This window comes from Canis lupus, chromosome 19, assembly GCF_048164855.1.
Source record: "Canis lupus baileyi chromosome 19, mCanLup2.hap1, whole genome shotgun sequence".
NCBI lineage: Eukaryota > Metazoa > Chordata > Mammalia > Carnivora > Canidae > Canis > Canis lupus.
Genome location: NC_132856.1, coordinates 41759871 through 41780698, shown reverse-complemented (window position 1 = coordinate 41780698; position 20828 = coordinate 41759871). Strand labels below are relative to the sequence as shown.

The following is a 20828-nucleotide window of genomic DNA, read 5'->3' as shown; positions in this document are numbered from 1 at the left end:
AGAGCAGGGAACGAAATCCAAGCGCAGCTGGAATGCTCTGGAGACAACAGCTGCTTTTGGGATTCCGTTGCCCGCTGTCCAGCCGTGGGCGGGGGGAGGGAGGGGGCGATAGGTATGCCCCAGCGGGGGTGGTGGTGGTCCCTTGCCCTGGGGCCAGATCAGGACCCCCGATTCCCAGTACCAGAAGACAGACCTAGGAGTGAGGGTAAAACCGAGTGTAGTGGGAACGAGGCGCTCACCTGGGCCCCCAAACACTAGGAAGATTGGTGGGAGCCTCCCCTGGGACCGGTCCCGATCCGGATTAGACCCGCAGGGTAGGATTACGCCTGCTGGTCCCATGAAGCCAGGCCACCGTGCAGTGACGGTGGCAGGGAGGGCTTCGGGATCGACCAAAAGAGAAACTTGCCTGTGGGGCCGGAGAGGAAGTAAACCCGCGCACCCGCCTCGGTGACACCCCGCACCCGGGGCCCTTTGTCCCGTGACTCTGCCAGCGCCCGGACCGCCAGGGGCCCAGTAGCGGCGACGCGACCCACGGGCTCCATTGCGACCGTCTTCCGCTTTGCCGAACCTCCCTCCGCCCACCCCCCAGCCCCGTGGGTAGCAGACGCGTCAACGTTCCCTTGAGGCCACGACACGGTGGGGGCGCGGAGATGCCTGAAACCCGCGCGGGCGCCAGCGACTCTCGCGCCAGTAGGCCCTCTGATTCGGCTCAAGACGGGGGGCGGGGAATTCTCGGCCGCGAGCAGAGTGAGCGACGACAGGGAGATGCTCCAGCCGCTGTCTAGTTCAGTATCTGGTCCTGTCGGCCCGGTCGATCCCACCCGAAAAGCCACAAACTCCCTACTACTGCGTTCCCTTCCGCTGGCCGCGGCCGCAGACTCGGAGCCATTTTAAGGCGAAACCAATCAGCCACGCCCCCTCGCGCTGCCGAGAAGCCAATCCACGCGCAGCCACGCCCCAGGAGACGCGCGGCGGCGACGCCAACGGTCGCGCGGGTGACGGTTAGGGAGGGGCGTGACTCGCTGGAGAGCGAGGGGAACCTGAGCCGGCCGCCCCGCCCTGGGAACCCGACGCCCCAAAGCCTGGGATTAGGGGATTGGAGGCTGGCCCCCACGCCCTGAGCAGGTGTGCGGGACTCGACCAGGTGCGCGGCCGCTCCGCCCCAGTCCCCAAGAGCCCTGCGTAATGGCTGAGAGCCGGGGACCAGGTTGTGGCGGGGGCCGAGGCTGCACTCTGAGGCCTGCCGCGCCACCAGGTGTCTGACTCCCCCAGGACGGTCTGCGGGGGCCCGGGGCGGGGCGGGCGGCAGGTGCAGACACCGGAGCCGCGCTGGGGGATGGGCCCTCCTGGGACAATTGGCATCAGTTGACTCCCTCAAAATCCTGCGCTGGAGCAGCCGACCTGCGCGGTGCCCTCCGGGACGCAGGGGGCGCTGTCGCCACGCCGCCGTGGGCTCCGCCACGACCCGATTGACCCAGCGCCGGCCTCCCTGCAAATTGGTCCGCCATGGTCGCCGCGTTCGTGCTTCGCGGCCTATGCCGAGCGCAAGCGGCGTTGCGCTGCGCCCCAGCCGAGCTGCTGTGGTGAGCGTCCCTGATTCTCCTGCCCTCACCCCTCGGCCGGCGATCGCGGCCCGGCCCCTCCTGGCCCCCTAGGCCCTGAGCATACCCCTCCGCAGGGTCCCACGGCGAGGGCATCGGCTCACGCCGGCGGACGACGAGCTGTATCAGCGGACGCGCATCTCCCTGCTGCAGCGCGAGTCCCCGCAGTCCATGTATATCGACAGCTACAGCAGCCGCGGCTTCATGGTCAATGGAAATCGCGTCCTTGGGCCCTGCGCGCTGCTCCCGCACTCGGTGGTGCAGTGGAACGTGAGCAGTGAGGAGGCGGAGGGCCAGGGTCCCAGGCCCGTCCCCCCGATTCTGTCCCCGGCACACTTGGCTTTTTCATTACCCCTTTGCGGCGCAGGTAAGGGCTCTGTGGGGAAAACTGCGCGAACTTGTGTTTAACCTGCCTCCTCCCAACACAGGTAGGAACTCACCGGGACATCATCGAAGAAAGCTTCTCGCTCTTCTGGTTGCTGGAGCCCCGAATAGGTACTGGTGAAGGGGAGGGCTGAGGTGCTTCCAGCCCTAGAGAGCCAAAAGCCACCCCGCCCCAGCTTCCCCACACACCTGCCATTGGCTAGTGGTGGTCGTCTTTTCCTAGAGATTGTTGTGGTGGGCACCGGAGACCGGACTGAACGGCTGCAGCCCCAGGTGCTGCAAGCCCTGAAGCAGCGGGGCATCGCGGTGGAAGTACAGGATACGGTAAGTCCTGCCACTGGGGAGTGCTGAGCAGGGCCCAGGCCTGGCCTTAGCCAAGCTGATGCAGGCTTTCTCTTTGCAGCCCAATGCCTGTGCCACTTTCAACTTCCTGTGTCATGAAGGCCGAGTAACAGGAGCTGCTCTTATTCCTCCACCTGGAGGGACTATGCTCACATCTTTGGCACAAGCTCCAGAGTGAACCAGCAAGAACTGACCTAACCTGTCCAGGAAGGCCCTGGCACTTTTTCCAGAGCGCAGGGGTTTGCAGCGCTCACTAGCCCTTCCCCCTTTGGCACTGTAACTCTTGTCTTTCTTGCCAGCAAATTAATAATTTAATCCACTTTTCCAATTTTGTATTAGATGTGTTGCTGGCCAGGAGGAGCCACAGGTTCAGTGGGCTCATGGTGGGAGTTGTGAAAAAATCAAGGGGGATCCCCTATTTATCTAGACTACTTAGCTTCTCAGAGGCAGGAGACAGTGTAGGCACCTGTTAAAACTGCAAATCTACCTAACTTGCTCACATGCAGGTTTGAGGGGCTCTCAGTGCTTTCTCCACAAGGTCCTTTGGAGATTCAAGTTAGAGACTACATATGTGGGCCTTAGCCTGGTCCCATGTGGCCTAGCAGGAAGCCCTATCAATGGGTGCCAGTCCAAAGCCCCCATGGACTATTCCATGACCTGTCCTAAGCAGCCACAATGTGAGACTGAACCGTTAGGAGCCAGAACTGGCCAGACCTACCTTGTGAGCTGCTCAGGAGGGACTTTCTGAATCTAGAACTAGTATCTCCTTCCAGATCCAAGGAATATCCTGGCTTCCGGGTCTGAAGACTTTCCCTACAAATGAGTGTTGTGTTTGTGTGCATCTGTGATATTGGCCACCACATCTGCCTGTAGATCTCAAAGATCAGGCATCACTTTTTTTTTTTCCCAAACTTTTATTGAAAAACCAAGGGGGTATGCTGTATCCATTTTCAGAAAAGCCTCTTCTCGTACCTGTAAGCAGAATAACCAGCTTTTGAGGTAGGGGCAGGAGGAAGGAGGCATGGCAGAAACCTCTGCCCCAAGGGTAGGTGGGTACAAAAGGGTCCACCACTTACGAATGGAGGCTGTGGACACCACCTTCCACCTGAGCTGAGGATGTTCTCTTCTCAAACTTGAGTTCTCCAGAATACATCATGGCTCTGAAGAGGGGCAAATATCAGATGGGGTACCTAACCTTCAACTAGCTCCTCTACCCATCTCCCAGCTCCCCAGGCTTACCGGACTTGGGTCAAACTCTTGGCACCAATGTCCTGGCAGGAGTGCTGGATGCCAGCGATCAGGTAGGGGACAAATTTGTGGATGGACCCTTTGTCTTGCACAGCCCCAGACACCCCCTGGGCCACCTTAATTTTATCAGCTTCGCTGTAGGGAGACAAGACAACATAGGAAAGGTCAAGGATGGATAAGGCTATCAGTACAAGGCTGTCAGCATAGGGTAACTTGTCTTCCTGTCCTACCTGAAATACCGGTTTTGGCTGCTGAGATGCTTGTCCATGGCATCAAGAGACCCCATACCACGGTATTTCTTTAGGCGGATTCCATCAGAAAAGAAGTACTCGCCAGGGGCCTCAGTGGTAGCAGCCAGGAGGGAGCCCATCATGACTATGGACAGATAGGAGTGATGGGAGCAGACCCTGAGTGGCACTGGGGAAGGAATCCCACCAGACTCCCTGGGTGCTGGGCCTCACCTGTGGAGGCCCCAAGGGCCAAGGCTTTGGCAATATGACCCACATTTTGGATTCCTCCATCAGCAATGACAGGAACACCAAAGCGCCTTGCATATTCTGACACCTTGTAAACTGCTGTTGCCTGGGGCCGCCCACAGGCTAACACTATTGAGAAATGGAACAGATGGGTGGGTGGAATTAATGGGGACAGGCAAGGGGCCCTGTGGCCATAACTCAGTACCCAGGAGCTCTCAGCTACACCTGTACCAGGACTGCAGCCTGGTTGAAAAAAGAGTCATGTCTGGAATGGCTGCTGCCCCATCTGCCTTCAACAGTTCAGACAGCTGTGATGGCCTCCACTTAACCCTGCGTGTGCGCGTGCATGTGTGCATGGCCCAGGGCAGCCTCAGGCACATGCAGTCAGCAGCCGGGAAAAAGCCCCCACCCAACTGGTATCAAGTGGGGGTAGGGGTTACCGTGCAGTTAGTACCCAGAGGTCCACTACTCCCTCCCTGCATGGTTGGCAGCTTGGGCAAAATCAGGGCAGTGGTCACGTGGAAGGGAGAGCTTGTTGGTCCTTGAGCTGTGCCTACTGTAGGAAATGTGGGCAGACTAGGGCATACCTGGGGAAGAAGGTCCCCTATGAGCACCCCAGTAAGAGGAAGGAGCTGTGTTCTCCAGCAGCCCCCAAAACCATGGTCTGTCCTTCAGTTTGCCCTGCCCACCCAACAGCACCACAAACCCCGGGAGCTACAGCTACAGTCAACCAAGCAGCCGGGCAGTGGGCAGCTGGGCCGGGCCAGTGGGCCGGGCTGGACTTACTATAGCAGCCCTTGACAGTAGAAGGGCATTTGGGGCTGTGGGACTTTATGTCTGGAGGGATCTTGGGAGCCACTAAATAAAACAAACAGACCAGAGTTTAGAGAGGGTGCACAGCAGGAGCAAGAAGGCCAGGCTAGGCAAGGGGGAAGGGGCGGGGAGTGGCAGGTGAGGAATGACGAGCTCGTCTTCCAGCCATGTCATCCATTCAAGGGGCCTTTTTGGCCCTGGGATTGCCCCTATTGGGAGGACTCAGTATAGTTTCCACAGAGTGCTTGGCTTTGGGCCATATGGGGCTAAGGGTCCTGCTGAAGCCAGGGCCTCTGAGGGTCCCACTGAAGCATTTCCTACCTTCTTGGGTGATGCAGATGGAGCCACTGCCCATGCCCACCCGCAGGGCATCTACACCAGCATCAATGAGATTCTTGGCCTGAGCAGCCGTGACCACTATAGTAAGGAACAGTAAAAGGCTTATGTGAAGGTCTGAGTGGGAGCCTAGCTCTCCTAATTCTTATTCTACATCCTTGGGTGCCCAGTCTTGCCTCACCATTGCCTCCAATAACCTGGAGAGTGGGGTATTTCTCCTTGATGTACTTGATCATGTTGATCTGGAAGATGGAGTTTCCCTGCGAAGAATCCTGGGATAGGGAGAAAGATTCAGTGAGACTGATAATATGACAGCTGTCCCAACCACCATACCCTGCCTGTGCAAGAGCTCACCAAAACCACTACATCCACACCAGCCTGAGCTAGCAAGTCCAGCCGGTACTTGTCATCTTCGTGAGTGCCAATGGCTGCTCCACATAGCAGCTGCTTCTTGGCATCTTTGGAGGCCAGTGGGTAATCTCGGTTTTTCTTCAGGTCTGTCCGGGCAATGATGGCTACCAGCTCATCATCTTCATTTACAATGGGTAACTTTCCTGGGGGTAGGGAAGGTACATAAATCAGAACGCTGGTCTTTGGTTCCAGAACCCTTCCACCTGCAGAACTCACCCTTCTTGCTGCGCTGCAGAATTTCATTTGCTTCCTTCAGTGTGATGCCTGCAGGGGCTACCACCAAGTCTTCCCTCTTCGTCATGATCTACAAGGGAGGGGAGCTCTGAAAAAGGGCCAGAGACCAGACCCCCCAACAGACCCTGCCCTAACTCGGATGATGTTCCACATACCACCATGATCCTACCTTGTACTCCAACCACCTTTAGTGAACCCAACAGCTAGTCTAGCAATATAGTAGCATGGATGAAAATTAAGTAGAAAAGACAATGTGGTACACAGAACATCCTGTCACATAATAGAGAAAGAAGGGCCATGCCAGAGCAATGACAAGAGGAGGCCAAAGTTGGTCCTTGAGCACTGACCCCACCTTGGGAGTGGCAACTTAGCATGTGTGCTGGCAAACACTTGGGCAGATTGAGAACATCTGGTGGGGAAGGACTCCAGGAACTCTATGAAGGGGTCAGACAGTTGGCAGGGCATTCATCTTTCCTGGAAGCAGAGGCCCCAGAGATGCCATTCAGGCAACAGATGGTGTCTTAAGCCTTGGCCGCCAGAACTTGGCTTTGCTTTGTCAGTTGCACTCACCTCTTCCAAAAACCGGTCATGTTCCTCTTCCTTGAGAAAATCTATGTCCCTTGAGGAAATGATGCCCACCAAACGGCTCCCCATCCGGCCTGTATCGGTGATTGGGATACCGCAGAATCCATGCCGGGCTTTGGCTTCAAACACATCTCGCACTCGATCCTTGGGGCTGAGGACCACAGGGTCTGTAATGAACCCCTGCTCGTATTTCTGGAAGGGATGGTAAGAACATTTCTGAGCCACATTTACCAGTTTGAAGCCTGGGGTGTCTGCCAACTCCCCCTCTGGCAGTACCATATGACCAAATCACAGTTCAAACATGAGTGGGCTATAGGTACTATCCACCCGGTCCTCTTCTGTTGCCTAGGACACAGGGTCTAATGAACCCCAAAGTGGGGAAGAAAGGACCCTAGATTAGGAGAATAAATCCCCCACTTCCACCCCACTCCACCTCAGTGCAATTCCCAGGAGCTCTTGACCATGATCCTTGCCCTTCTGACCTTCACTTTCCGAACTTCGTTGGCTTGGAACTCAGGTGTACAGTTGTGGTGGATGAAGCCAATACCACCTGTAAGCTGCACGATAAAAGGTAAAAAAAAAAAAAAAAGACAAAGCAGCATGGCTGTGTAGGTCTTTGGGGAAAAGTGTGAGGCCCCTTCTTTTGTCCTTCCACCCCATGATGCTCACCGCCATTGCTATGGCCATGCCAGCCTCTGTGACTGTGTCCATGGGTGAGGAAACCAGTGGGGTCTTCAGAGTGATCTTTTTGGTCAGAGCAGAAGTCAGGTCCTGAGGAAATACAGCCAGCTAATGTGGAAAAACACCTCATATTTCTCAGGATGGTGTCAGGTCCCCCATAAACCGAGTACTCTGTATGACCTGCATGCCAATAAGATTTCCATAGAATCCACCCGCATGCCCAAACCTGATGTGGTAGCCAAAAGACCAGGGAAAACAAGTACCTTACCCAACCTTGACGCTCAGGACCCAATTTCTGGCCATACTCACCACCTGGTCTGCAGTGAAGTCGATGTACCCAGGGAGAATGAGAAAGTCACTACGGGGGAGGGGAGTGAATTGGGAATAAGGCTCAGGATTAGGGCAGCCTGAGATTCCATCCCCATAGATCATGTCATAAGGCATTTGGGCCTAGAGAGCACTGACCTAGCCCATGTCAAGGCAGGGCAGACAAATCACAAGGTGGAGATGGAGTCAGGACCTTTTCTGCCACCTAGCTGTCATCAGCGACCCTGGCACCCTGACAACTCCATGTGCCGAGAGAATGGAGCTTCTAGTCTGGAATCTCAAGCACTGCCAAGACGCCTCCTCCATCCCGCCCCACTTCAGATCTATCAAACGGAACCCCAGAGACGGGAGGGGGATTTTCCGGAACCTGTCTCCCATGCCCAGGTCCAAGCGGGTTCAGAGGAAAACCCCGCCCGGCCTCCCAGGCCAGCGCGCCACCCCACTCCTCGCCCAGGTGAGCCCGCTAGGCCCGCACTTGTAGGTGAGGCCATCCCCGCAGTTGAACAGCTGCTGTGCCGTGAGCCCGTCGTCTGGCACGTAGGACGTGCCCCCGCTAATCAGGTAGTCGGCCATGGCCAGCACCGGGCAAAGCCGCGTGTGTCCGAAGACCGCGCCGCAGAGGCCTCTGCCGTCTGGGCCGCGCCAATATAAACCCGCGGATATCGTCACTGCGCCCTGCGCGCCGCTGACGTCAGGACGCAGTGCGAACAGGCGGAGCCCGCACGCTCCCAGGGCGGAGCTATCGAGTGAACGCATGCGCAAAGCGCGCCGTAGGAGTACAGACGCGTGTGTTCCCGAAGCTTCCCCCTCCCACAGGACCGTGACCCGTTCAATTAGCAGGCAAGATTTGCTTCTAATGGCCCGCCAGGTTCTTCCCAAATAAAGAGTCGATGTTCACTAGCATGTTGAAAAGACGTGCTTGTCATTCTTAATAAACAACTAGATTAAGAATACATAAGAGAAACAGAGTGGTATCTTTATATGATACACAAGTGTATGTTACAAGAATTCCATCAGGCACAGGAGCCTCAGGTTTAAGGCCTCAATGTTAGGCCAAAAAAAAAAAAAAAAAAAAAAAAGGCATGGTAAAGTTTTTACTTTAACATCTAAAATGTCACTTGTCATAAAGGAGGGTGTAATAGAAATTGTCTTTAATAAATCATAATTGAAGTTCCCCTCATTTTCCTTCCATTAAGATGCTAAGTTTATGTCTGAGCATGAAGAAAGTAAAGACCATGGCTCCCCTGTGGTCAACGACGTCTGCCAGTCAGAGTGGAAGCCAGCTGGGGAGATTCCCTGGAGGGTCCGTCACTAATTCCATCTTTCTGGAGTAAGGGAAGGGGCCACATTTCTCCTATCAGTCCGAGCCCTTTCCCCAGGCCCCAGACAAAAAAGAAAAAGCCAGCCAGCAACTTTCTAGGACATCTGGCTTTCAGGAAACCCAGAGCCCCCCACGGGCTGAGAAATCTGCTGCAGCAGATTTACGGTGACGCACAGAAGGCAAAGTTTCCTTTTACATTTTAAACAGAAGCAGTCTGAAAGGCTTCATAACTACACCAATTAAAAAAAAAAAAAGAAAGAAAGAAAAAATGGAGGCCTCTTCTTTAGTGTGAAAGTCTGTCCATTTTTTTTTCCTGGATCATCTCCCTTGCACCATGGCTTAGGGATCTCAGTGCATGGTGCTTGCGTTGGCCACTGCAATGGCCTCCTGAATTTCTCGTATCACCAGGATCCGAGTCAGCATCTGTCCCATCTGCTCTCTGCTGATAGGCTGGACCGAGTACCAGATTGGGCTATTGGGGGCCACCACTGGCTCAGGCGTCAGATAAAACGTGTCATTCCGGCCTTTCACACTCTGGGGGCTGAAAAATATTATCAGTAAAAGCTGGGTAAAACCACAACAGTCCCAACCCTCCCACCCTAGAATCATCCAGATGTTGTATGCAAAAGGTGAGAAGACAGGAGCTCTTGAAGGTATGATGGCATAGCTACTGAATTCCACGCAGTCAACTCACATTACGTCTAGGACCTCCTTTGGGGATACTGCCAATACCAGTAATAGGCTGCCTCCCTTCAGCAACTCCCTCACATGCCACACGCTGTGATTTCTCTAACCACCTGCCTCACTCAGTACGCCAGAGATCATCTACTTGAATCCAACATATCCCACTTGGAATCAATTTTACCACCTACAAGGTCCTTTCTACGTCTTTGCTTATGTTGTTTACTCAAATGATTGGCAATTCCTAAATTTTACATAAGGGACTCTGCCTTCCCAGCTTGGCTATGATGCTGGGACCCTTAGCTGGGCTCACCCTCCCCCCTCCTTAATGTTGTGCTGTACTTAGCCCATGCCACCCTCTTGCCCATCCACTCAAGATTTATCAAAAAGGGTCACTGTGTGCCAGGCCTGTACTAGGTGCTGGTGTTCAAGAAATAAGCACTAGGTGCTGGTATTCAAGAAATAAGCAGGATCCAAGACTCCCTACCTTATGGGGCTTATAGATAAGAGATGGTCAACAATTAAATATTTATATAAATACACATACAATGACAATCAGTGATAAGTTCTACAGAGGAAACAGCCCAAAAGAACAGATAGGGAATCTGGAAATGTTTCCCTGATAAAGCTGTTTCAAGAAGAGGGAGAGATAGGAGCCAACTGGCCAAATATGGGGGTGGGGAGGGATGGCCTGCTCAACGGGGAAAATTTCTATGCTGAGGCCTGGAGGCAGGGAGAACATGACACCCTTCAGTGGAGAGGAGCCAGTGCGGCTAGAAAGCCAAAAACTACAAGGATGTGAGAATTAGCAGTGGGGAATATACATATGCCCTTGTTGGCAAGATTTGGATCACTCTTTCTCTATACCATAAATTTAAACCACTGAAGGTTTTAATCTAAATAATATAAGATCTGTAACATAGAAAGATGATTTTGGCATTGCTGTAAAGATAACACGCCAAACTGCCAAAGGCAATAGAGTAAAAGCCAAGGAAAGGAAACCCCGAGACTGATGTTGCTAGTTGCTATCGTCAAGGCCAGGAAGATGGAAGGCTATGCCATGTGATGGAGGTTGCTCTTCTATACTTTCCTCCATCTACCTTTATTCCTCTCTCCAGGACAGGAGACCATATAAAGATCACAATGCTAGTCATTTCATATGCTTTGAGGAAATCAATCACGTTGCTTCTATATTTAGCTTTTTGGAGTATGTTTTTACTCTCAGTTTGGGATTAAAGAATGCCTTGTACACAAATACAGTGCACACACGCACACAGTCATCCAGCCACCATAAAGCTTCCTCACCATTTAAAGAGGTAGAAATCGTAGAGCTTGATGGGACATCTCAGTGGATTCTCTGGATTTTCCGTCTGTTCTGCATACATGTCATCTGTAACTATAAAACATACCCCCACCACCAGAGACATGGCATGAGACTGCCTTAGCTCAGGCCCAGATTAGGAACCTTAGGTTTCTAGCCATCCCAACTGGACTTACTGGGAGGGGAAAGGGTGTAAGGCATGAAGTGGAAAAAGCATAATTGTTTCTGGGGCATCTCTGTTTTTAAGAGTTTGAAGTTTCTAGGTAGGGAAAAGGAAATGGAAAATTCCTATCCAGCAAATCCCAATCTTCACACTCAACACTAACCCCCCCAAGCACAAGGGCAGGGCAGGACAAGTTACACCTGTTTCTGCAGCCCCTACCTTTCTGGCCAGTCTGGTGTATCCCAAGAGCCTTCAGGTACCGAATACTCGTGCTTTTATCCTTAGGATTAGAGGGGTTCTTCTTTGTCTGTCGCAAAACCTTGGAGAAGGCCAGCTTCATGTGCTGGTCCACTGTCTTCAACAGGAAGTATCTGCACCACAAGTGAAAGCAAGGCAAAGGGAAGGGTGCCAGGAGGAGACTATGACTTACCCTCTACCATCGGTGCCTCAGAGGATCCGCTGCACACACTCCCAGGATCTGGTCAGGCCCATACCCAAAAACACTGTCTAGTGGAGGAACCACATCAAGACTGATGGCAGGGGTCTGGCAAGACTGCCTCACTGGTCACCACACAAATGTAGCCAAATGGGTCTGAAGGCTTTCAGTAGCCCAGAGGCTTTCAAATATGTGTCAAAGGAATTCCTAAATCTACCTAGATAGTTTCCACCCTCTTCACTGGGCAAATGCCAGCAGTGGCTAAGCATGGAGCTTCTAGAACACTTACTTGGTGTTAAAGAACATGAGGGTGGTCAGCAGGGTAGAAGGGGAGTGAGCCCCGAGCTGCTTGCACTCCCACAGCATCTCCTCAGTCACGTGGCTGGGCAGGACATAGCCTAGGAGGAATAGAGCACTGCTACAACAAGAGGATGGCAGGTGGGCCCTCAGAGGTGCAGGATGGGAGGTGGGAGGCACAAGGACCACAGAAGAGTACAAGTTTAACCAGAAAAATCTCCCTAGGGAATGGCAGAATCATCTGGAAGCTTGTTAAAACACATGGCTGAATCCCAGCCCAAATTTCTGGGATGGGACCTGATAATGTGCATTTCTAACAAATTCCTGAGAAACACTGCCCTATATGGTTGCTCTTACCTGATGTTAATTGTTCCTCTAATCCAAGGTTAAAGTGGGGCAAAAGAATAGTGAAACATCTAAAACTATAAATCAAACTCTGCATATATTCATACTTCTCTAAAAAGAGTACAAAGCTTTCATCATATTTTCAGGTGTCAAGGGCCCGAAGAACTGGTATGGGTACCCCTGTTTGCCCTTGCTAAACTTCTCACATTTTTCACCTCTAGAAAGCAAACTCATTCTTTTTTTTTTTTTTTTTTTTTTTTTTTTTTTTAGCAAACTCATTCTTATTCCCTCTCTGGATAAAGGGGAGAATGATACTCAGAACTACTGTAGGATTCCCTGACAGGGCAGGTTTTACTTTAAGATGCTGGTTTGTAAGTGAACTGAGAGTTGGGCAGGGGCAAAGGCCAGTGTTTGATTAAAAACCCTGTGCAGCCAGGTCTACACCAAAGGATGAGAATACCTGAGTTGATCACCAAGCCCCTTTCATGTGTTCATTCAACAGTTAATATACAAGTGTTTGTGTACCAGGCACTGAGGCCATGGTGAAGGCATTCTCTTGGGGAGTTTCAGGATTCTCCAGGCAGGCAGTAAGGATGTCACTACCTAGAAGTGGGGAAAGAAATATTCTGCCTAACACATTCCTCTTCTCTGCTCCTGCCAAAGCTGACCCACTGACTCCATTAAGTGCACTCCCACCTCTTTAGGGCAGCTCTGCTTCTAATCTTCTATTCTGTGGCCTACTGGCAATGAGATAAACTTCCTTGCCATCGAACATATCTGAAGCAGGTAAGTGGCACAAAACACCCTTCATGGAGAAGGCCAGTGCTAGAAGTGGTCCCATACATATCTTGGCATGTGCTATTTTCTTGGGTTTACTTCACTTTGCCATTTATATGTGCTTCCCTAGCTTTAACCGCTTCTTAAAACAACCTAAAGTGAAGTTTAGGGCCTAAAAACCAGGACTCCTGGCATGGAAGAATGGAGATGCAGATAGGGACATCATATAAAAACTTTACAATTCTGAATATGAACTGCAAGCATCAACATGACCTATTTTGTATTTTCTTAGTTCTTCCCACTGAAAGGCTTAGTTAGAAACAGTGACCAGGAGCAATGAACACCCCCATGGATCCAGACTGTGCTACTTAAAATACCATTTACTACTAAAAGGAACCAGGCTCCATGGACAACTGACCAATCTCACATTGAGATAGAAAACAGAAAATGTCCAAGATCAGTCAGTCTGGAACACTTGGCAAATCAGAAACCAAGGAAGTAGGGCCATATCAAAAGAACTTAAAAGCCAATTTAAAGAGGTTCCAAATGGTCAAAGATGGAAAAATTTGTACATCAAAAAACGGTAACGGGGACGCCTGGGTGGCTCAGCGGTTAAGCGCCTGCCTTTGGCACAGGGCGAGATCCTGGAGTCCCATGATTGGGTCCCACATCGGGCTTCCTGCATGGAGCCTGCTTCTCCCTCTGCTTGTGTTGTATCTCTGCCTCTCTCTCTCCATGTGTCTCTCATGAATAAATAAAATCTTTAAAAACAAAACAAAACAAAAAAAAGGTAACAGCAATGGACTGAACCAAATTAAACATATATAAATTCATTATTAGCTCATAATGATTCCTTAAAAAGAAAAGTGAATTGGTTATCACTGGACTAAACCGGTAAGCCAACTCATTACCATAAAAATTGCTAAACAAGGAGAAGAAATAAGCCCTTATCCTGCTCTTCCTATAAAATCCATTATCTAGGGATGCCTGGGTGGCTCAGCAGTTGAGGGCCTGCCTTCAGCCCAGGGCGTGATCCTGGAGTCCCGGGATCGAGTCCTGAATTGGGCTCCCTGCATGGAGTCTGCTTCTCTCTCTGCCTGTGTCTCTCATGAATAAATATATAATATCTTTAAAAAATAAAATCCAAAAAAAAAAAAAAAAAAAAATCCATTATCTATACTGCTAGATGTTCAAAGAGTGAGCAAGGGAATATTTTACTTTGTAATTCAGCTAATAATAAAGAAGTAATAACATCAGAATACCATCGCCTGCAACTCCTAATGAATTAATGGATTCAGACATTATGGGTATCAGATAGAAGTATATAACCCATCTATGACATAACGTTGCCAAAAAGAAAACACAAAAATCAAAACTTAACCAACGAAGTTTTTATATGCAACTAGATTAGCTGTAAATACATAGAAAACGATGTTAAACTACAATATGGGGGTGTAATCAGACAATTTAAAAGGCTAGTTTCATAGGGTGTCTGGGTGGCTTGGTTGGTTGAGCATCTAACTCTTGGTTTTGGCTCAGGACATAATCTCAGGGTCCTGGGATCGAATCCATGTTGGGCCTGTTTAAGATTCCTTCTCTCCCTCAGTCCCTCCCTCCCTGCGTGCTCTCTCTTTCTCAATCAGTGGCTAGTTTCTTCCACAAATAAATTGCAAGAAATAGAATCAAGAAGAAAACTAAAGATTAAAGCTAAATATTAGAACATACCAATGTTCTAATGTTGCAATGTTCATAGCAATTTCAATGTGTAGACCTTATTTGTACCTTGACATTTATGAAACACTTAGAAATGTGAACAAAGGGTAGGTAGACTTTGATGACACTATGGAATTATCCTTTTTTCAAGTATAATAATGGCATCATAGTATGTCAAGCATAGTAAAATATTTATGAATAAAGTATCTAGGAGTTACTTCAAAATATGGGAAGGGAAAAACAGGTGTACTTGTAACACAAGTTTCCCATGGACAGTGGGTACATGGGAATGTCATTTAACTATTCTGCTTAACTTTTATATGTGCTTGAAATTCCCATAATACCAATTTTTAAAAGAAAACTCTGCAGAGCCACACCTGTCTTGAAAATTTGTAAGTCATGTAGTGATTCACTTACTTGCTTTCTGTTCTAAGGCCAGTCCCTCAGCAATGCCTCCCATCTAATGTCCTTAACACTTTCCATTTCCCAATGCTTTGGTTCTTTAAGACACTCAATCATATTGGTTATTTACACATTGTCTCCCCTTATTAGACTATAAACTCCATTTTGTTCATTACAATATTGTATTACCCACACCTAAAATACTGCCTGGCACAATGCAGGCACTCAAAAAGTATTTGTTTAACCACTAGTTTTTTCTTAAAGGTTAAGCATGTAACTGTGTGGGGATGGATGTTAACTAAACTAGACTATTACACAAGATATATCAAATCAGTATGCTCCATACGTAAAACTAATATGTTACATGTCAATTATATCTCAATTTTTAAAAAGTTTTTAATTCCAGGTAGACTTTTTTAATGGGGAAAAAAAAAAGTTTAAGCAGCATACATTCTAATGGTAAAGCCAGGATTAAAACTGGTATTTCGGGCAGCCCCAGTGGCGCAGCGGTTTAGCGCTGCCTGCAGCCCACAGCATGATCCTGGAGACCAGGGATCAAGTCTCATATCAGGCTCCCTACATGGAGCCTGCTTCTCCCTCTGCCTATGTCTCTGCCTCTCTCCCTCTCTCTCTCTGTATCTCTCATGAGTAAATAAAATCTTAAAAAAAAAAAAAAAAAAAAAACCTCAGATATTTGTGTGGATATAAGTTTTCAATTGATTTGGGTAAATACCAAGGAGCACAAATGCTGGATCATAAGTTAACAAAATGTTTTTTTTTTTTTTTATTCGTGAGAGACAGAGAGAGAGAGAGAGAGAGGCAGAGACACAGGCAGAGGGAGAAGCAGGCTCCATGCAGGGAGCCCGACGTGGGACTGGATCCCGGGTCTCCAGGATCACGCCCCGGGCCAAAGGTGGTGCTAAACCGCCGAGCCACCCAGGCTGCCCAAAATGTTTACTTTTTAAAGAAAACGTCAAACTGTCTTATAAAGGGATTGGACCATTTTGCATTCCTACCAGAAAGAATGAAAGTTCTTGTACTTCCTTATCCAGCATTTGGGGCTGCTAATCTTTGTGATTCCAGTCATTCTAATAGGTATATATAGTGGTATGTCATTTTAGTTTGCAATTTCCTGATGATACCTAATGATAAGCATCCTTTCATATACTTATCTGCCACTTGTAGATCTTCTTTGGTAAGGAAACTGTAAAGATCTTTTGGCCATTTTTTGGATCAGGTTTTTTTCTTTTTTTTATTGCTATGTTAAGAGTTCTTTGTATATTCCGGATACCAATCCTTTATCAGATATGTGTTTTACAAAAGATTTTCTACCAGTTTGTGGCTTGTCTTTTCATTCTCTTAAGAGTGTCTTTCACAGAGCATAAGATTCTAATTTTAATGAAGCCCAACTTATCAATGATTTTCTTTCATGGATTGTGCTTTTGGTGTTATATTAAAAAAAGCTGCTACTGAACCCAAGGTCATCTAGTTTTTTTCCTATGTTATTTTCTGGGGTTTTATGATTTTGAGTTTTACAAAATTTAGGTCTATGACCTATTATTGTGAGTTGATTCTGTGAATGGTGTACGGTTTGCATCAAGATTCATTTTTTGGTATGTGGGATGTCCCGCAGTTCCAGCATTTGATTAAAAGGCTATTCTTTCTCCATTGAACTATCCTTACTCTTTTGTCAAAGGTAAGTTCATCATATTTGTGTGACTCTACTTCTGGGCTCTCTATTCTGTTCCAGTGATTGGTCTATTCTTTCACCAGAAACCTGTACACAATGTTTATAGTAGCTTTATTCATAATTGCCAAAACTTGGAAGCAACGAAGATGTCCTTCAATGCGTGAATGGATAAACAAATTGTGTAGTACATCCATACAATGGAATATTATTCAGCAATAAAAAGAAATGAGCTATCAAGGCACAAAAAAAGACACACAAGAACATTAAATGCATATTGCTAGGTGAAAGAAACCAATCTGAAATATTCTGAATTATTCCAACTATATGACATTCTGGAAAAGGCAAAACTATGCAAGCAGTGAAAAGATCAGTGATTGCCAAGGATTTGGTAGGGGGCGGGAGATAAATAGGTGGAACACAGAGGATTTTAGAGCCCTAAAAATTATGTATGATACTGTAATTGTAGATACATATCATTGTACATTTGTCCAAACCCACAGAATGTAGAACAGGAGGCGTGAACCCTAATGTAAATTATAGACTTTAGTTACTAATATTAATATTGGCTCATCAATTATAACAAATACACTACACTAATACAAAATATTAAATAGTAGAGGAAACTGTGTGAGGGAATAAATGAGAATTCTCTATGTTGCTCATTCTTTCTGTAAACCTAAAATTGCTCTAAAAAGATAAACGTTTATTAAAAACAAAACACAAACACCACATTCTACTGTAAATCTCCTGTTCTTTCCAACATATATGCTGCCCAGAAGGTTATATAGGTAAAGTAAAAATTATGTTCTATATATGTAGAATACACACACACACACGTTCAAACATATAGAAGAAAACTCCAATATATAACATGAGTAACCTACATATGAAACAGTTCATAATTCTTAATGTAATGATTCTAATTTTAATCAGGAAATTTTAATTAAAGCTAACCAAGAAAAAGAGTAACTACCCCAACTCTCCACATGCCCCCATCTCTTCCCACACCAGGACCAGCAGGGTTCTCTGTCTGGTGTGCAGTGCCCCTTCCATATCAGGCCAAGCAGCACAGAAGTTGATGCTGGTACCTAGGATTTATAGCCTCTTCACCCACACGCTGTATCATAGCCAGCCCCACAAGCAGCTGACCTTTTTTAAACCCAGGTGGGAAAGACATCCAAGGACTAGGAAGACTCTTACCAAGTGGAGTGACTCGGGGCTGAACATCTTTCAGAACTTCATGTAGCCACTCCGTGAATCGAACATAATAAAGATCGGAGAAAATGTCATCAACCCTTCCATTTTCAAAAAGATACTAAGAGAAAAACAATAAAAGTTGTTGGTAATCTCCTGAGTAAAACTCTCAGGGGAAATAAACATAATGTTACTGGTATTATCACCTCTCCATACCAATTTCTGCCTCCTTAACACAACAGGTAAAAAATGTCCAGCATATGACACTTCCACAGTACACTTCAGATGATGTGAAATGACTCTCATGACACTCTGGAGAATTGGGTCAATGGGACAGATTTTGTGAGTGCTGTTTTACCCAGGCAAGGCATTGTAACAAAAAACATAATGCAGGCTCTGGGTCCAGCTTCTTATTAGCTACGGTGTAAGTTAAGTAACTCATATGAATAGTTTTATTTTTGGGGCTCAGTTTGTTTGTAAGTGGAAATGAATGTGCCTACCTTCCAGGACTAGGGAGATCCTGGAATGAAAACAGCAATAAAGCAATTCACTCAGTGCCCTGGGTGACTGGAAAGAAAGAGGAATAAAACCGGAAGGCAAGACTTTTCTTAGGCCCAGGTAATACGGTGAGTCCCAACCAGCAAGTACTCTTCCATACTGTGAGCTTCTCCATAAGAGCATTTATACACTAAAAAATCCATCCCTGCTATCTTAAACTGCCAGTCCTAATCAAGCTTTCCTGTTATGCTTCATCATAGATGTCCTGAGAGTCTAATTATAGTTGTATGTTCTAGCTGGACTCAACTAATTATGTTAATGAAGGGAATAATGAGAAAAGAGCTGAATGTTAGCACCAGACTTTTTTTTTGGTTAAATTACTTTTATGTAAACCATGTTTACTTTAACGGAAAAAAGGCATTATATAAATGCTTTGTGATGTTTTTTTTTAAAAGGCTCTAAAAGGGACACCTGGGTGCCTCAGCGGTTGACTGCCTTTCTTTGAACCAGGACATAATCCTGGAGACCCGGGATTGAGTCCAACATTGGGCTCCCTGCATGGAGCCTGCTTCTCTCTCTGCCTATATCTCTCTCTCTCCGTCTCTCATGAATAAATAAATAAAATCTTTAAAAAAAAATAAAAAATAAAAGGCTCTTAAGATATTATAACAGGGCAGCCCGGTGGCTCAGCAGTTTAGCGCCACCTTCAGCCTAGGATGTGATCCCGGGGACCCAGAATCAAGTCCCAGGTCAGGCTCCCTGTGTGGAGCCTGCTTCTCCTTCTGCCTCTGTCTCTGTCTCTCTCTCTCTGTCTCTCTGTCTCTGTCTCTCATGAATAAATAAATAAAATCTTTAAAAAAAAATTTAACAAAAGTTTAACATAATCTAGGTGATTGGGATTATGGTGGATGTCATAATTTTATTATGATGTCATAATTTTATTTTTTAAAGTGAATATGTTAGGTCTTTTACAATTTTTTATTTCACTCATATATGGAATTTAAGAAACAAAACAGGGTCAAAGAGAAGGGAGGGAAAAATAAAAAAAGATGAAATCACAGAGGGCGACAAACCATAAGAGACTCTTAACTCTAGGAATCAAACTGAGTTGCTGGAGGGGAAGTGGTTGGGGGGAATGGAATAACTGGGTGAGAGGCATTAAGGAGGGTACAGGATATAATGAGCAATGGGTGTTACTGCAACTGATGAAACACTGAACTCTACCTCTGAAACTAACACATTACACATTAATAGAATTTGGGTAAAACTTTAAAAAGATAAAAACTCATTATATAATTGAAAGAGAACTTCCTTATCATTTGCTTATCATTTCACTAATCTGGGAAACCAGCAAATACCCAGTGGGAACACTGCTCAAACATATTTCTGTGAGGTTGTTTCGTACCTTTTGAATACACAGGAAAATATAGTAGAGCACATCTGGATCATAAGGTTCACCTTCTCCATTTCGAGCTTCCCGTGTCATTAGACAGAGCCCATAATTCAACTCAGCCACAGCAGAAGAGATGAGATCTTCCTGGAATCGCAACAGTTGGCGCCCTGCAACACAAGCCAAATGTGACCCAAAAGTGAATAGGGGTCCTGGAAATAGTAATCTCTTTGCTGGTTGCTCATATCCCTAGAAGGAGGGCTCAGAGAAGATACTGATCATCATGGAGCTAGGACAGAAATGGGCACCTGTATCTAAGATCAGAACTGGCCTATTAAGACAATAATCCTATATGCCCTATTTACACTAAGAGTTTCCTTCTCACAATCCTCCCCACTTTACATACCTTCAAAATTATTATTAGGACCAAGACATGAAAGCAAAAACCCCACAAAATCCACTCTCTGGAAGGTAAGATATGAATATAATGCTAAGGCTTTGAAGACACTCACTGGTTCCTATATCCTTCCACAATTCACTCTGCCCAGATGTGCAAGGTCCACTTCAGAAAAATATGTATATGGCAGCCCGGGTGGCTTAGCGGTTTAGCACCGCCTTCAGCCCAGGGCGTGATCCTGGAGGCCCCGGGCTCAAGTCCCACGTCAGACTCCCTGCATGGACCCTGCTTCTCTCTCTGCCTGTGTCTCTGCCTTTCTCTCTCTCTAATAAATAAATAAAATCTTAAGAAAAAAAATGTATATAAAAATGCCAGGTCTTGGGCAAACACAAATCCTGCTCATTTGCAGCAGGTCAGGCCTGCATTTGGCATACTATTTCAGATGGTGATTCCTAACCCTTGGAGCCAAGGGACACCACTTTCCTGCCATCTGTACTCCTGTTGCTTCAGTACCACTATATTTTAGAAAGAGTCCACCCACCCCACCCATAAACACTCACTCCCAATGGGTGCCAGTCTGTTCTGAGCATCCTTCTCTAGCTCAGCGTTCTTGGTCTGGGCCCAGTTTTTCCATACTTCAAGCCCTTCTTCAGGCTTCAGAGAATTTGGAAGCAGAAGTTCTGGGGAAGGCTGTGGCTGTGACTGTGGCTCAACTTCAGCAACCTGGACAGTCTGAGCCTATGAGAGAGAAACCATCAAAATTTG

At 47.4% G+C, this 20828-nt stretch overlaps 3 protein-coding genes across 10 annotated transcripts in view; 1 reads left to right on the top strand and 2 right to left on the bottom strand.

Moving 5' to 3' along the window:
- The first annotated feature begins 1015 nt into the window (after positions 1-1015).
- On the top strand, positions 1016-2655 carry NDUFAF3 (NADH:ubiquinone oxidoreductase complex assembly factor 3). Its single transcript, XM_072786295.1, has 6 exons — positions 1016-1144; positions 1397-1583; positions 1679-1871; positions 2030-2096; positions 2209-2309; positions 2389-2655. The coding sequence occupies exons 2-6, from the start codon at positions 1507-1509 to the stop codon at positions 2503-2505; spliced, it is 555 nt and encodes a 184-aa protein (XP_072642396.1). The 5' UTR covers positions 1016-1144; positions 1397-1506; the 3' UTR covers positions 2506-2655.
- Positions 2656-3221: 566 nt separating this feature from the next.
- IMPDH2 (inosine monophosphate dehydrogenase 2) lies at positions 3222-8117 on the bottom strand. Of its 4 annotated transcripts, none has more exons than XM_072786290.1 (15): positions 7914-8103; positions 7421-7469; positions 7100-7201; positions 6913-6987; positions 6416-6622; positions 5828-5915; positions 5555-5754; positions 5382-5472; positions 5186-5281; positions 4838-4909; positions 4037-4180; positions 3806-3950; positions 3567-3710; positions 3404-3487; positions 3222-3299 (listed from the first exon to the last, which is right to left on the bottom strand). In XM_072786290.1, exons 1-15 carry the CDS (start codon positions 8009-8011, stop codon positions 3278-3280), a joined length of 1617 nt encoding a protein of 538 aa, XP_072642391.1. In that variant the 5' UTR covers positions 8012-8103; the 3' UTR covers positions 3222-3277. The 4 variants fall into 4 exon arrangements, with proteins under 4 accessions (XP_072642391.1, XP_072642390.1, XP_072642393.1 ...); XM_072786289.1 differs by having other exon boundaries at positions 7100-7219; positions 7914-8101; XM_072786292.1 differs by lacking the exon at positions 4838-4909 and having other exon boundaries at positions 7914-8117.
- A 224-nt stretch (positions 8118-8341) lies between these two features.
- Positions 8342-20828, bottom strand: part of QRICH1 (glutamine rich 1) — a 49881-nt gene continuing 37394 nt past the window's right edge. For all 5 annotated transcript variants that reach the window (XM_072786283.1, XM_072786281.1, XM_072786284.1 and 2 more), the window contains 7 exons: positions 20624-20801; positions 19682-19836; positions 17785-17899; positions 11650-11758; positions 11144-11295; positions 10746-10836; positions 8342-9300 (listed from right to left, as the gene is read on the bottom strand). In XM_072786283.1, coding sequence (XP_072642384.1) covers positions 9108-9300; positions 10746-10836; positions 11144-11295; positions 11650-11758; positions 17785-17899; positions 19682-19836; positions 20624-20801 — 993 coding nt within the window. In that variant the 3' untranslated portion in view covers positions 8342-9107. The remainder of the gene's footprint in view (positions 9301-10745; positions 10837-11143; positions 11296-11649; positions 11759-17784; positions 17900-19681; positions 19837-20623; positions 20802-20828) is intronic.